Source organism: Channa argus, chromosome 20 (assembly GCF_033026475.1).
Source record: "Channa argus isolate prfri chromosome 20, Channa argus male v1.0, whole genome shotgun sequence".
NCBI classification, from domain to species: Eukaryota; Metazoa; Chordata; class Actinopteri; order Anabantiformes; family Channidae; genus Channa; species Channa argus.
The window spans coordinates 21068748-21084753 of NC_090216.1; the positions used below are offsets into that span (position 1 = coordinate 21068748).

The 16006-nt window shown below is 39.8% G+C and overlaps 1 protein-coding gene across 1 annotated transcript; it reads left to right on the top strand.

Annotated features, from left to right (window-relative positions):
- The first annotated feature begins 243 nt into the window (after positions 1–243).
- On the top strand, positions 244–15587 carry hao1 (hydroxyacid oxidase (glycolate oxidase) 1). Its single transcript, XM_067489115.1, has 8 exons — positions 244–443; positions 11417–11568; positions 13003–13273; positions 13373–13545; positions 13986–14077; positions 14946–15104; positions 15245–15314; positions 15419–15587. Exons 1-8 carry the CDS (start codon positions 307–309, stop codon positions 15484–15486), a joined length of 1122 nt encoding a protein of 373 aa, XP_067345216.1. The 5' UTR covers positions 244–306; the 3' UTR covers positions 15487–15587.
- The last annotated feature ends 419 nt before the right edge of the window (positions 15588–16006 follow it).

The window sequence follows — 16006 nt, forward strand, 5'->3', positions numbered from 1 at the left end:
AAACTAACAAACAGTCTAAGCACAGAGGAAAGTAATGTCCAGGTGGCTGAGGATCATAACCAGAGTGACCACAGTTTCTGGGTTTGTTCTATAATCACATGTCTTTATCTCATGTAAACTAAACTGAGCGCAGCTTCCTCAGAAGTCCCACTTAAGATGAAGTCTCCAGGAGGTTAATGATTACAGCAACAGCCCTGCTTGTCACACACACACACACACACACACCATCATCATCACCACCACACACAGACTGACAGGCAGCAAGCCACTTCAGTGTTTGGTGTTGTGGTGTTGGTGTGGATAGCAATGTCAGGACAGCGTGTGTGTGTGTCAGATTTTGAGGAGGAAGCCAAAAAAGCTCTTCCTAAAGCTGTGTATGAATACTACTGTTCTGGAGCTGATGAGCAGAATACACTGGCTGACAATGTGGCTGCTTTTAACAGGTAAAACACACACTGCTTTAATACAGTATGAAGGGAGGTTTCCTGCACTCAGTCAGCTACTTTATTTGTTCACTGTAATGTTTGTGTCCACTGCAAAGCCTGAAACACAGAGGCACCAGAAGCTCTACTGGTAGAATTCACCAGGGTAAATGGTAAATGGTCTGCACTTATAAAGCTCTTTTCTACCTATTGGCACTCAATGCTTCTTATTCACCCATTCACACTCACAATCGCACACCGATTGGGGAGCTGCTATGCAGAGCGCTGGTTTATTTAATGGACTTTGAAGGTGCAAAAGTTTCCATTCCCCCTTGGGAAATAAATTAAAAATATCTTTCATTTCTGATTAAGAAACATTTGTATTGGTAATTGTGCATTAAATATTATGTTATTGGAAAAACTATTTCCAATTAAGGGCGTACTAACTTTTGCACATGACTGTAAGTCAGGGCAGTGTGTGTGTGTGTGTGTGTGTGTGTCTAAAGCTTGATAAAAACTTTTTTTAAATTGTGGCTGCTGCTCTATAAGGGAGCACAAATATAGATTTTATGTGTAACAAGATTGAGATTGAGGTCATTCTGAAAACAATATACAGATATTAACAGTTATGGTATCTCACTTTCTTTAAGTGAGTATAGGGGTGAGGACATGAGGCATGTCCTCTGACTGTTTAATCAGTGGTTCAGCTAACATGTCAGTGTTGCTAAGCTGAATGTGTCGCGATGGGGGTGAAGTCAAAGTAGATCAAGTTTTGCCACAAACTACACAAACAGCAAGAACACATGATGATAAAAATAAAAATCGGAGGAGGAGTCATTATGAGTCAACTGCTTTGAACCAGTTTTTTGGTTCAAAGCAGTATTTAAGTCAGTGGTGACTGTGCTGAAGTTGTAAATTAATATCAAAATATGGAAAAAGCGAAATATGTTAAACCAGTGAGAAATACAAGATGTCTAATACCAGGGATCTGTATTTTTGAATCTGATTTTTTTCTTTTAGGATATGTAGTAAAATTTATTTTATGTTTAAATATAGAAAGATGAGCAGCATCACAGAGGATGCAGCTGACAGTGAACCAGCAGCTAATGGAGCTGAGTTTGAAGAGATTTTTCAATGTGTCAAAATATGTCTTACAACTTTACACCAAACCAGGAGAATGTGTTACATCCTTTAAAAAACAGCACTTCTCACGTAAATCTTCAGACTCAGTTTTCACACAAACTATCAATAGAATAAGCACACGTAAAATCAACTTCACACTGAAATTACATTCTCCACCAAGCCAAAAGCCTTAGTGTCCAATCCTGCAATTGTTGGTTCAATCCCCGGCTCTTCCAGTCACATGTCAAAGTGTCTTTGGGCAAGACACTGAACCCCAACTGAGTTTTAATTCAATTCAACTTTATTTATATAGCGCCAATTCACAACAAAGTCATCTCAGGGCACTTTACAGAATAAAGTCAAGATTATAAAGATGTATAGAGAGAACCCAACGATTCCCCCTGGAGAAAGCCATAGGCAACAGTGGAGAGGAAAAACTCCCTTTAACGGAAGAAACCTCCAGCAGAACCAGGCTCAGGGTGGACGGCCATCTGCCTTGACTGGTTGGGGTGAGTGGAAAGGGGAGAGAGAAAGGAACAGACCAACAAAAAGCAACAACAAAACACTGGGCAGATTGGTAGGAACAGTAGCTTCACGCTGGAAGACACACAGCTTCAAAGCCGGGGACACCTGCACAAAGGGACAGAGAGAGGGAGACAGAGAAGGACAAAGACAACTATGGGAGAGAACACACAGAGTTAATGACATACAGCGGTGACAATTTCGGGGTGAGAGGAGAGGAGAGATGGTCAAGAGGAGGAAGGAGCTCAGTGCATCGGGGGGTGGGTCCCCCAGCAGTCTAAGCCTATGGCAGCATAACTATAACTTACTATATGCTTTATTAAAGAGGAAGGTTTTAAGCCTAGACTTAAAAGTAGAGAGGGTGTCTGCTTCCCAAATCTGAACTGGGAGCTGGTTCCACAAAAGAGGAGCTTGATAGCTAAAGGCTCTGACTCCCATTCTACCTTTGGAAATTCTGGGAACCACAAGTAGAACCTGCATTCTGAGAGCGAAGTGGTCTACTGGGATTATATGTTGCTATGAGATCTTCTATATATGATGGAGCCTGACAATTCAGAGCTTTATATGTAAGAAGCAGGGTTTTATATTCTATTCTAGATTTTATGGGAAGCCAATGGAGAGAAGCTAGTGAAGGTGAAATATGATCTCTCTTGCTAGTTCCAGTCAGCACTCTTGCTGCAGCATTTTGGATTAATTGCAGGCTCTTAAGGAAGTTACTGGGGCATCCTGAAAGTAGGGAATTACAGTAGTCCAACCTAGAGGTAACAAATGCATGGACCAGTTTTTCGGCATCACTTTGAGACAGGATGCTCCTAATGTTGGCAATGTTCCGTAGGTGGAAGAAGGCTGTTCTAGAGATTTGTTTTATATGTGAGGTAAAGGACAAATCCTGGTCAAATAAAACTCCAAGGTTCCTTGCAGTAGTACTGGAGGCCAGACTTATGCCATCTAGAGTAACAATATGGTTGGACATCATGTCTCTGAGATTTTTGGGCCCAAATACTATGACTTCAGTTTTGTCTGAGTTTAGAAGCTTTGTAGCTTATCAATAAACCCTAGACCTAAACATAGTTATAACTCATTTGAGAGCCTTACTCTTAGCCTTTCACACCCAAACTGGAAAACTCAAAAACCACTATTATTTGTTATCGTGTACCGTCCTCCAGTCCCTTATTCAGAGTTTTTGATTGAATTTTCTGATTTTCTATCTGATTTAGTGCTTGGTACAGATAAAGTCATTATAGTGGGTGACTTTAACATTCATGTAGATGCTGACAGTAACTGCCTGAGCACTGTGTTTAATTCATTATTAGATTCAATTGGTTTTTCCCAAAATGTAAATAAACCCACTCAATTCAATTCAATTCAACTTTATTTATATAGCGCCAATTCACAACAAAGTCATCTCAGGGCACTTTACAGAATAAAGTCAAGATTATAAAGATATATAAAGAGAACCCAACAATTCCCCCTGGAGCAAGCCATAGGCAACAGTGGAGAGGAAAAACTCCCTTTAACGGAAGAAACCTCCAGCAGAACCAGGCTCAGGGTGGACGGCCATCTGCCTCGACCGGTTGGGGTGAGTGGAAAGGGGAGATAGAAAAGAACAGAGCAACAAAAAGCAATAACAAAACATCGGGCAGATTGGTAGGACCAGTAGCTGCACGCTGGAAGACACACAGCTTCAAAGCCGGGGGACACCTGCAGAAAGGGACAGAGAGAGGGGGACAGAGGAGGACAAAGACAACTACGGGAGAGAACACACAGAGTTAATGACATACAGTGGTGAGAATTGCGGGGTGAGAGGAGAGGAGAGATGGTCAAGAGGAGGAAAGGAGCTCAGTGCATTGGGGAGTGGGTCCCCCAGCAGTCTAAGCCTATGGCAGCATAACTATAACTAACTATATGCTTTATTAAAGAGGAAGGTTTTAAGCTTAGACTTAAAAGTAGAGAGGGTGTCTGCTTCCCGAATCTGAACTGGGAGCTGGTTCCACAAGAGAGGAGCTTGATAGCTAAAGGCTCTACCTCCCATTCTACTTTTGGAAATTCTGGGAACCACAAGTAGGCCTGCATTCTGAGAGCGAAGTGGTCTACTGGGATGATATGGTGCTATGAGGTCTTCTATATATGATGGAGCCTGACCATTCAGAGCTTTATATGTAAGAAGCAGGGTTTTAAATTCTATTCTAAATTTAATGGGAAGCCAATGGAGAGAAGCTAGTGAAGGTGAAATATGATCTCTCTTGCTAGTTCCAGTCAGCACTCTTGCTGCAGCATTTTGGATTAATTGCAGGCTCTTTAGGGAGTTACTGGGGCATCCTGAAAGTAGGGAATTACAGTAGTCCAACCTAGAAGTAACAAATGCATGGACCAGTTTTTCGGCATCACTTTGAGACAGTATGCTCCTAATTTTGGCAATGTTCCGTAGGTGGAAGAAGGCTGTTCTAGAGATTTGTTTTATATGTGACTTAAAGGACAAATCCTGATCAAACATAACTCCAAGGTTCCTTGCAGTAGTACTGGAGGCCAGACTTATGCCATCTAGTGTAACAATATGGTTGGACATCATATCTCTGAGATTTTTGGGCCCAAATACTATGACTTCAGTTTTGTCTAAGTTTAAAAGTAAAAAATTGTGGGACATCCAGGCCTTTATGTCTTGTAGGCATGCTTGAAGCTTTATTAACTGATTATTTTTATCTGGTTCCATAGATAAATATAGCTGGGTATCATCAGCATAACAGTGGAAATTTATGGAGTGTTTTCTAATTATGTTGCCTAAAGGAGACATATATAAAGTAAAAAGTATTGGTCCTAACACAGAGCCTTGTGGAACTCCATAGCTAACCTTTGTGTGCATGGAGGATTCATCATTAACATGAACAAATTGAAATCTATCAGACAGATAGGATTTAAACCAACCTAGTGCAGTTCCTGTAATTCCAATTTCATGTTCCAGTCTCTGTAATAAAATGTTATGATCAATGGTATCAAATGCGGCACTAAGATCTAACAGAACAAGTATAGAGATGAGTCCAGTATCTGAGGCCATGAGAAGATCGTTGGTGACTTTTACCAGTGCTGTTTCTGTACTATGATGAACTCTAAATCCTGACTGAAACTCTTCATACAAATTATTCCTATGAAGGTGATCACATAATTGTTTTGCGACTACTTTTTCAATTATTTTAGAAATAAAGGGGAGATAAGATATTGGTCTGTAATTGGCTAAAACACCTGGGTCAAGACAGGGTTTTTTAAGTAATGGTTTAATTACAGCTACCTTATAGGCCTGTGGTACATAGCCTGTTTCTAAAGATAGATTGATGATATCTAATATGAACGTATCTATTAAGGGTAAAGCTTCCTTGAGCAGCTTAGTTGGAATAGGGTCTAGCAGACAGGTTGTTGGTTTAGATGAGGTAATAATTGAAGTTAGCTCAGAGAGATCTATGGGTAAAAAGCAGTCTAACAGGGAGTGGGGCCTTATCCATGATTCTAGCACTGCTGTACATGAAGATCTATCTGTAATTTTTGGGGGGAGGATCTGGTGAATACTTTCTCTAATAGCTACAATTTTATTCATAAAGAAGGTCATGAAGTCATTGCTGCTCAAAGTTAAGGGAATAGTAGGCTCAACAGAACTATGGCTCTTAGTCAGCCTGGCTACAGTGCTGAACAGAAACCGGGGGTTGTTCTTGTTTTCTTCTATTAATGATGAATAATATGCTGTTCTGGCATCACTGAGAGCTTTTTTGTACGTTTTTAAACTATTTTTCCAGGCTAAATGAGATTCTTCTAACTTTCTGGAACGCCACTTCCTTTCTAACTTTCGTGTTTCCTGTTTTAAGTTGCGTGTTTGTGAACTATACCATGGAGATCGCCTCTGCTGATTTACTGCCTTCTTTTTTAGAGGGGCAACACTATCGAGTATTGTACGTAGTGAGGCTGCAGAATTGTCAACAAGATAATCTACTTGTGCAGGAGTAACATTAAGGAGACTACTTCCCATTGTATTAACATATGGTGAAGCAAATGATGAAGAAATAATTTCTTTAAATTTGTTGACAGCTTTTTCACTTAAGCATCTGCTATTCACTGTTTTAGTCACACGTTAGACCTTGTCCTTATGTATGGAATTGAAGTGGATAATTTAACCATATTTCCTCACAACTCTCTTCTGTCTGACCATTTTTTAATAACATTTGAATTTACAATAACAGACTATATAGCAGTTAGGGAAAAATTCCACTATAGCAGATGCTTAAGTGAAAAAGCTGTCAACAAATTTAAAGAAATTATTTCTTCATCATTTGCTTCACCATATGTTAATACAATGGAAAGTAGTCTCCTTAATGTTACTCCTGCACAAGTAGATTATCTTGTTGACAATTCTGCAGCCTCACTACGTACAATACTCGATAGTGTTGCCCCTCTAAAAAAAAAGGCAGTAAACCAGCAGAGGCGATCTCCATGGTATAGTTCACAAACACGCAACTTAAAACAGGAAACACGAAAGTTAGAAAGGAAGTGGCGTTCCAGAAAGTTAGAAGAATCTCATTTAGCCTGGAAAAATAGTTTAAAAATGTACAAAAAAGCTCTCAGTGATGCCAGAACAGCATATTATTCATCATTAATAGAAGAAAACAAGAACAACCCCCGGTTTCTGTTCAGCACTGTAGCCAGGCTGACTAAGAGCCATAGTTCTGTTGAGCCTACTATTCCCTTAACTTTGAGCAGCAATGAATTCATGACCTTCTTTATGAATAAAATTGTAGCTATTAGAGAACGAATTCACCAGATCCTCCCCCCCAAAATTACAGATAGATCTTCATGTACAGCAGTGCTAGAGTCATCGATAAGGCCCCACTCCCTGTTAGACTGCTTTTTACCCATAGATCTCTGTGAGCTAACTTCAATTATTACCTCATCTAAACCAACAACCTGTCTGCTAGACCCTATTCCAACTAAGCTGCTCAAGGAAGCTTTACCCTTAATAGATACATTCATATTAGATATCATCAATCTATCTTTAGAAACAGGCTATGTACCACAGGCCTATAAGGTAGCTGTAATTAAACCACTGTCTTGACCCAGGTGTTTTAGCCAATTACAGACCAATATCTTATCTCCCCTTTATTTCTAAAATAATTGAAAAAGTAGTCGCAAAACAATTATGTGATCACCTTCAATAATAAGGAATAATTTGTATGAAGACTTTCAGTCAGGATTTAGTTCATCATAGTACAGAAACAGCACTGGTAAAAGTCACCAACGATCTTCTCATGGCCTCAGATAATGGACTCATCTCTATACTTGTTCTGTTAGATCTTAGTGCCGCATTTGATACCATTGATCATAACATTTTATTACAGAGACTGGAACATGAAATTGGAATTACAGGAACTGCACTAGGTTGGTTTAAATCCTATCTGTCTGATAGGTTTCAATTTGTTCATGTTAATGATGAATCCTCCATGCACACAAAGGTTAGCTATGGAGTTCCACAAGGCTCTGTGTTAGGACCAATACTTTTTACTTTATATATGTCTCCTTTAGGCAACATTATTAGAAAACACTCCATAAATTTCCACTGTTATGCTGATGATACCCAGCTATATTTATCTATGGAACCAGATAAAAATAATCAGTTAATAAAGCTTCAAGCATGCCTACAAGACATAAAGGCCTGGATGTCCCACAATTTTTTACTTTTAAACTCAGACAAAACTGAAGTCATAGTATTTGGGCCCAAAAATCTCAGAGATATGATGTCCAACCATATTGTTACACTAGATGGCATAAGTCTGGCCTCCAGTACTACTGCAAGGAACCTTGGAGTTATGTTTGATCAGGATCTGTCCTTTAACTCACATATAAAACAAATCTCTAGAACAGCCTTCTTCCACCTACGGAACATTGCCAACATTAGGAGCATCCTGTCTCAAAGTGATGCCGAAAAACTGGTCCATGCATTTGTTACCTCTAGGTTGGACTACTGTAATTCCCTACTTTCAGGATGCCCCAGTAACTCCCTAAAGAGCCTGCAATTAATCCAAAATGCTGCAGCAAGAGTGCTGACTGGAACTAGCAAGAGAGATCATATTTCACCTTTACTAGCTGCTCTCCATTGGCTTCCAATTAAATGTAGAATAGAATTTAAAACCCTGCTTCTTACATATAAAGCTCTGAATGGTCAGGCTCCATCATATTTAGAAGACCTCATAGCACCATATCATCCCAGTAGACCACTTCGCTCTCAGAATGCAGGCCTACTTGTGGTTCCCAGAATTTCCAAAAGTAGAATGGGAGGTAGAGCCTTTAGCTATCAAGCTCCTCTCTTGTGGAACCAGCTCCCAGTTCAGATTCGGGAAGCAGACACCCTCTCTACTTTTAAGTCTAGGCTTAAAACCTTCCTTTTTAATAAAGCATATAGCTAGTTATAGTTATGCTGCCATAGGCTTAGACTGCTGGGGGACCCACCCCCCAATGCACTGAGCTCCTTTCCTCCTCTTGACCATCTCTCCTCTGTGTGTCTTCCAGCGTGAAGCTACTGGTCCTACCAATCTGCCCGATGTTTTGTTGTTGCTTTTTGTTGCTCTGTTCTTTTCTCTCTCCCCTTTCCACTCACCCCAACCGGTCGAGGCAGATGGCCGTCCACCCTGAGCCTGGTTCTGCTAGAGGTTTCTTCCGTTAAAGGGAGTTTTTCCTCTCCACTGTTGCCTATGGCTTGCTCCAGGGGGAATTGTTGGGTTCTCTTTATATATCTTATAATCTTGACTCGCTATATAAATAAAGTTGAATTGAATTGAATTGAGAAGTAAAAAATTGTGCGACATCCAGGCCTTTATGTCTTGTAGGCATGCTTGAAGCTTTATTAACTGATTATTTTCATCTGGTTTCATAGATAAATATAGCTGGGTATCATCAGCATAGCAGTGGAAATTTATGGAGTGTTTTCTAAAAATGTTGCCTAAAGGAGACATATATAAAGTAAAAAGTATTGGTCCTAACACAGAGCCTTGTGGAACTCCATAGCTAACCTTTGTGTGCATGGAGGATTCGTCATTAACATGAACAAATTGAAATTGATGAGATTTAAACCAGCCTAGTGCAGGTCCTTTAATCCCAATTTCATGTTCTAGTGTCTGTAATAAAATGTTATGATCAATGGTATTTAATGCAGCACTAAGATCTAACAGAACAAGTATAGAGACAAGTCCATTATCTGAGGACATGAGAAGATCGTTGGTGACTTTTACCAGTGCTGTTTCTGTACTATGATGAACTCTAAATCCTGACTGAAAGTCTTCATACAAATTATTCCTATGAAGGTGATCACATAATTGTTTTGCTACTACTTTTTCAATTATTTTAGAAATAAAGGGGAGATTAGATATTGGTCTGTAATTTGCTAAAACACCTGGGTCAAGACAGGGTTTTTTAAGTAGTGGTTTAATTACAGCTACCTTATAGGCCTGTGGTACATAGCCTGCTTCTAAAGATAGATTGATGATATCTAATACAAATGTATCTATTAAGGGTAAAGCTTCCTTGAGCAGCTTAGTTGGAATAGGGTCTAGCAGACAGGTTGTTGGTTTAGATGAGGTAATAATTGAAGTTAGCTCACAGAGATCTATGGGTAAAATGCAGTCTAACAGGGAGTGGGGCCTTATCGATGACTCTAGCACTGCTGTACATGAAGATCTATCTCTAATATTTGGGGGGAGGATCTGGTGAATTCTTTCTCTAATAGCTACAATTTTATTCATAAAGAAAGTCATGCAGTCATTGCTGCTCAGAGTTAAGGGGATAGTAGGCTCAACAAAACTATGGCTCTAAGTCAGCCTGGCTACAGTGCTGAACAGAAACCAGGGTTGTTCTTGTTTCCTTCTATTAATGATGAATAATATGATGTTCTGGCATCACTGAGAGCTTTTTTGTACATTTATAAACTATTTTTCCAGGCTAAATGAGATTCTTCTAAATTTCTGGAACGCCCCTTCCTTTCTAACTTTCGTGATGCCTGTTTTAAGTTGCGTGTTTGTGAACTATACCATGGAGATCACCTGTGCTGGTTTACTGCCTTCTTTTTCAGAGGGGCAACACTATTGAGTATTGTACGTAGTGAGGCTGCAGAATTGTCAAAAAGATAATCTACTTGTGGAGGAGTAACATTAAGGTGGCTACTTTCCATTGTATTAACATATGGTGAAGCAAAATAATTTCTTTAAATTTGTTGACAGCTTTTTCACTTAAGCATCTGCTATAGTGGAATTTTTCCCTAACTTCTGTATAGTCCGTTATATCTGCTTCAATTCCATACGTAAGGACAAGGTCTAACGTGTGACTAAAACAGTGAGTGGGTTTATTTACATTTTGGGAAAAACCAATTGAATCTAATAATGAATTAAACGCAGTGCTCAGGCAGTTACTGTCAGCATCTACATGAATGTTAAAGTCACCCACTATAATGATTTTATCTGTACTAAGCACTAAATCAGATAAAAAATCAGAAAATTCAATCAAAAACTCTGAATAAGGGACTGGAGGACGGTACACGATAACAAATAATAGTGGTTTTTGAGTTTTCCAGTTTGGGTGTGAAAGGCTAAGAGTAAGGCTTTCAAATGAGTTATAACTATGTTTAGGTCTAGGGTTTATTGATAAGCTAGAGTTGAAGATTGCTGGAACTCCTCCACCTCGGCCTGTGCTTCCAGGAACATGATAATTAATATGACTTGGGGGGGTTGACTCATTTAAACTGACATATTCTTCCTGCTGCAACCAAGTTTCAGTTAGAGAAAATAAATCGAATTGATGATCGCTTATTAAGTCATTTACTAAAAGAGATTTAGCAGAGAGAGATCTGATATTTAATAATCCACATTTAATAGTTTTCGGGGTTTTTTCTGTACGAGGAGTAGTCTGAACTTTTATTAGGTTAACATGATTAACTCCTCTTGTTGTCATTTTTAGTTTATGTAATTTAGTTGGTCGGGGAACAGACACAGTCTCTATAGGTATGTGGGAGTTGTGGGGGGGTGACGGTTGTAAGGATACTGCAGAGAGGCGTGTAGGACTGGATCTCTGCATCCTAGGCTCAACTCTGGATTGTCATTCTTTTGGTCGTCTTAGTTGCTCCTGGTGAGTGTTGGTCAGCTGCATAGCAGCTCCCCCATCTGTGTTTGAGTTGCGAATGGGTGAATGAAAAGCAGTGTAAAGTGCTTTGAGTGCCAATAGGTAGAAAAGTGCTTTTGCAAATGATTGTGCAAGAACAGTGCCTTGTTATCAGTAATTTCAATTGGCATTTACACTGAACTATGTATTGTATGTGTCTGTATGTTAAGGTGGTATCTTATCCCTCGGGTCCTGAGGGATGTGTCATCCGTGGATCTGTCTGTCTCTGTACTGGGACAGAAGCTCAGCATGCCAGTGTGTGTTGCAGCCACAGCAATGCAGAGGATGGCTCACCCTGAGGGAGAGACAGCTACAGTAAGAGGTGAACACACACACACACAAACACGACGATTGTGCCGAAAACTTAAGATTTACTTAAACAATTCAAACAGGATGCCAAAGGAACTTGGACATACATTATGATAGAATGAAACCTGAGACTATTTTACAGTATATGAACATGAAAATACAGACAGCGTTTAAAGTTTCTCTCCACTACTATGTAGTCCTATCACTGCATTTATACTGTCTGAATGTGTGATCAGTGTTATATGTGAGCCTATTCTGAACTGTGTTCTTTGATGAAGCTTTTGTATAAGATCTACATAAACAAAACATGTAGCAGCTGTCTAATTTAGAGACTTTTTGTGTCTGCATGTTGTATCAAAGCAATAATATACACCAATCAGGCATAACATTAAAACATTATTTATTTATTATTGAGGTCAAAGTGGGTAGTAGACTCCTACTGGAGTGCGAGTCTTCTACTATAAGAAGAGGTGGTTTTTACCATCTCATTCATTTTCATTAGGATGGACCCAACAACCATTGAAAGGCACTAGTTGATCATAATGTTAAGGCTGATCTTTGTATATGATATAAGTCCTTTAGCATCTGGTGTCTTTAGTTGTAGTAGTACTAGCATGAGTAAATCTGCATAGCACTTTTCTCTCTATTGGTACTAAAGTGCTATAAACTGCTTCTTATTCACAAATTTACACACCGATGGGGGAGCTGCTATACAGCTGACCAATACTCACCAGCAGCAACTAAGCTGGGGTTCAGTGTCTTCTGTAAGGACACTTCAACATGTGAGGAGAGAGCTGGGGATCAAACCCACAATCCTGGGGTTGGTGGACAACTGCTCTGCCTCCTGTGCCACAGTGGCCCTATCATCATGAGTGCAACAGCAACGGCTCAGTTCCTATCAAGGGGACCTTCTCTCTGCAGATGGTTTGTGTTTGTATTGGCTAGAAGCTAATATTAAAAATATACTATACACATCCCTCTCTATTAATTAGCTTTTTACCATGAGTTACCTGTATGTGGAATGTTCGTCTTCATGTGGTCACCTCAAATATATGCAGCTTACATGGGTGTGATAGGAAATGCTACATACTCAGACACTGATATATCAAACTGATGTGTGTTGGTAATGATTCAGCTGCTCATGACTGTAGAGTATCTGATTTTAGTAATGATAAGACACAGTCCCATCCCTCTACCTGTCAGCTGGTCTTTTTATAGGCCAGTCAGTGTTTTTTGGATCCTGTTCAGTTAGAGGAATATTTGATTTGTTGAAAGTCTGACTAAATGCAGACAAGAAAACTGATCAGAAATTTAGTTACAGGTCTCATTCCACTAATTAGATGACCTTGAATATTCAGGAGTCCCTATTGGTCCAAACTCACTAGAAATTCTTCTCAAACCAGCTGTGCCTGGACTATTAATACCAGCAAATTACGTGTTTACCCAGCATGCCGAGCAGTCGGAACAGGAATGATGCTGAGCTCCTGGGCGACCTCCACAATAGAGGAAGTGATGTCAGCGATGACAGCCTCACCAGGAAATGGGGGTGTTCTCTGGATGCAGCTTTACATCTATAAAGATCGAGAGCTCACACTGTCACTTGTACGTCGTGCTGAGAAGGCGGGCTATAAAGCTATCTTTGTTACCGTGGATACGCCATACCTAGGGAAAAGATGGGATGACATGCGCAACCGTTTTAAACTGCCTCCTCACCTCAGGTAGGAACCAAACACAGCAGAAGAGAAAAAGGGAAATTACCTTCTAAAGATACTTCACTGCATGTGCGTGGGTGTGCGTGTGTATGTGTGTGTGTGTAGCATGTCTAACTTCTCTACAGCCTCTTTGGCCTTCTCTGAGGGAAACTATGGCAATGACAGCGGTCTGGCTGTTTATGTTGCAAAAGCAATAGACCCCACGATCTGTTGGGACGACATCACCTGGCTGAAAAGACACACGCACCTGCCAGTGATTGTGAAAGGAGTACTGAATGGTAAACACACACATACATTCACACACTGCAGGTTACTAATGGATAGCTAACAGTATTATTAATATATAGATTTGATGTGCCCGCAAAATTTTACTATTTTTTGGTTCTACAGCTCAAACAAGTCTTGTAAATTAATTAATTTAGATCAGTGTTGTCTTGTGTAGGTGGTGCTATTTGCTTTTCTTCCAAGTTAAATATATTACACATATTTAAAAAAAACGGACATATAATTCCCCATGTCCAAATTCTGAGGCCTCTAAACCTCCTCATACAGCAGCTCCCAACAGACAGTATTTCATACTGAAATGATCTGAACATATTAGAATATAATATGACTCTGTGTGTGTGTGTGTGTGTGTGTGTGTGTGTGTGTGTGTGTGTGTGTGTGTGTGTGTGTGTGTGTGTGTGTGTGTGTGTGTTGTGCGCGCGTGTGTGGTTAGGTGAGGACGCTGTCCAGGCTGTGAGCTATGGTGTTGATGGCATTTTGGTGTCCAATCATGGAGCTCGACAACTAGATGGAGTTCCTGCCACGGTTTGTGTCTGTGTGTGTGTATTGTTATTGTCTGACAAGTATCGTGTATGTCAGATGACATTATAAAAATATGTATCTAAAACAAACTCGAATGTTGTCAATGTCTCTATACGCCAATCACACCAACACTGTAGACTTACAGTAGACTAACATAGCAAAATTGTTTTTATTTCCTTCTTAGTACTTGACACCTGTTGCTCCTCTGCCCCTCAGTCTCCTCATATAGCTTAGGGCTGTGCTACTGATTGCCAGGTCTCTAGTTAATAACTCCGATAATAAATATTTTCCATTTATTACATTTTTGAATTGCATATCTTTAGTCACAAAATAACTTATGTCAGTGGCTAATTTAAAAAGATCATATGAAGTGACAAGAGATATTGGCTCTTTAATAAATATCAAAATAGGCAAAAAAAAGATTAATTGTACTAATTTATATGGTACTAGAATAATAATACAAATGAAACAAACAACAACTGTCTTCATGTGTGACTTTATCACTTCCTGCCTCTGTCCCTCTTTCTGATTCTGCTTTCTTCTCATACTTATCCCTCACAGCCATTTCTTCATCTGCCTATACTTCCATTTTCTTTTCTTCTCCCTCTCGCTTTTTTCCTTCTTATGTCTCATTTTTCTTTTCTTTACCATATACAGGACGTCCTTTTGTCTGTTAGCATGTATTCACACAGTTTTTGGACAACAGTGGAGCTCTATAGCACAGACAAACCTGGTACTGTATATGAAGATTGGATGCTCACACCAAACTTATAAGTAGTTTTGCTTTATTAATGGGATTTGTGGGTAATAAACAAAGAATTTCTTTGGACAGATTTGGAACTTAACTGAGTGTGTATATTGGTGTGTGTAGCTTGATGTGTTGGAGGAGGTGGTGAAGGCTGTGCAGGGTCGCTGTGAGGTCTACATGGATGGAGGAATCAGGAGAGGGACAAATGTCCTGAAGGCCTTAGCCCTGGGAGCAAAGGCTGTCTTCATTGGCCGACCTGTGCTGTGGGGTCTTGCCTGTCAGGTGAAGCACCACACTCACATTGTCTTATTAGCCTTAATCAGGAAGAGTCCAAGAGCCTCCACGCCAGTCACTATCTAAAAACCTCACTCACTTAATGTTAGCTGTAAATCTGTGATGATATTAAATTAACATGTCTCCAGGGGGAACAGGGAGTTATTGAGCTTCTGGAACTTCTAAAAGAGGAGCTGCGACTGGCTATGGCACTGTCAGGTAAAGTATACACAGGGCATCTACAGTGTGGAGAAAACTACCTATTAACCATTTTCTGAGACCAATGTTTCTGTGTTTGTGTGTGTGTGTGTGTCTGTGTGTAGGTTGCCGTTCTGTATCTGAGGTCTGCAGGTCCCTGGTCAGGAGAGTGGAGTTCACCTCCAGGATGTGATAGATAAATCTGTGGCAGAAATCATAATTCAGATGGATTATGTTGTTGTGAAGACATACTGATTAAAGGGGCATTCTATAGAATGTATTTTCCATATGTGATTTAACAGCTGTTTCACGATTTATATGTCTAAGTGGGTCTAGTGACATTAATGCAATTTCAAACTGGAAGGGCTAATAAAAGACCTATTCAGTTTAATCATGGGAAATCTAGGATTCAGTGTTTTGAAGTTTAATTCACGCTAAGAAATAATAGTGAGCAGATCTCAAAAGTTTATCTTTTTTGATGTCTTCCTTACAAGTCATTGACCAGCCAGTCTGCCTTTAAAAGCTTGAAGAAAATGAATGTTCTCCTTACAAAAGAATTTAATCAGCTCCAAAACTGAATCAAGACTGGTCTCCCGCTCCATTACAGTAATAACGCATTGACCAATAATGCGTTTCAATAATAAAATGGACCAGGTGAACATTTCCAGACCCATGCAGGAATTGTTCTTTGCCAGAAGCTCTGATGAGGTGTC

Coding starts and splice junctions, on each gene's coding strand:
- hao1 (XM_067489115.1), top strand. CDS start 307: ATGTCAGGACAGCGTGTGTGTGTGTCAGATTTTGAGGAGGAAGCCAAA. Junction 13,546..13,985: donor TGTGAAAGGAGTACTGAATG/GTAAACACACAC, acceptor GTGTGTGGTTAG/GTGAGGACGCTGTCCAGGCT. Junction 15,105..15,244: donor TGTGGGGTCTTGCCTGTCAG/GTGAAGCACCAC, acceptor ACATGTCTCCAG/GGGGAACAGGGAGTTATTGA.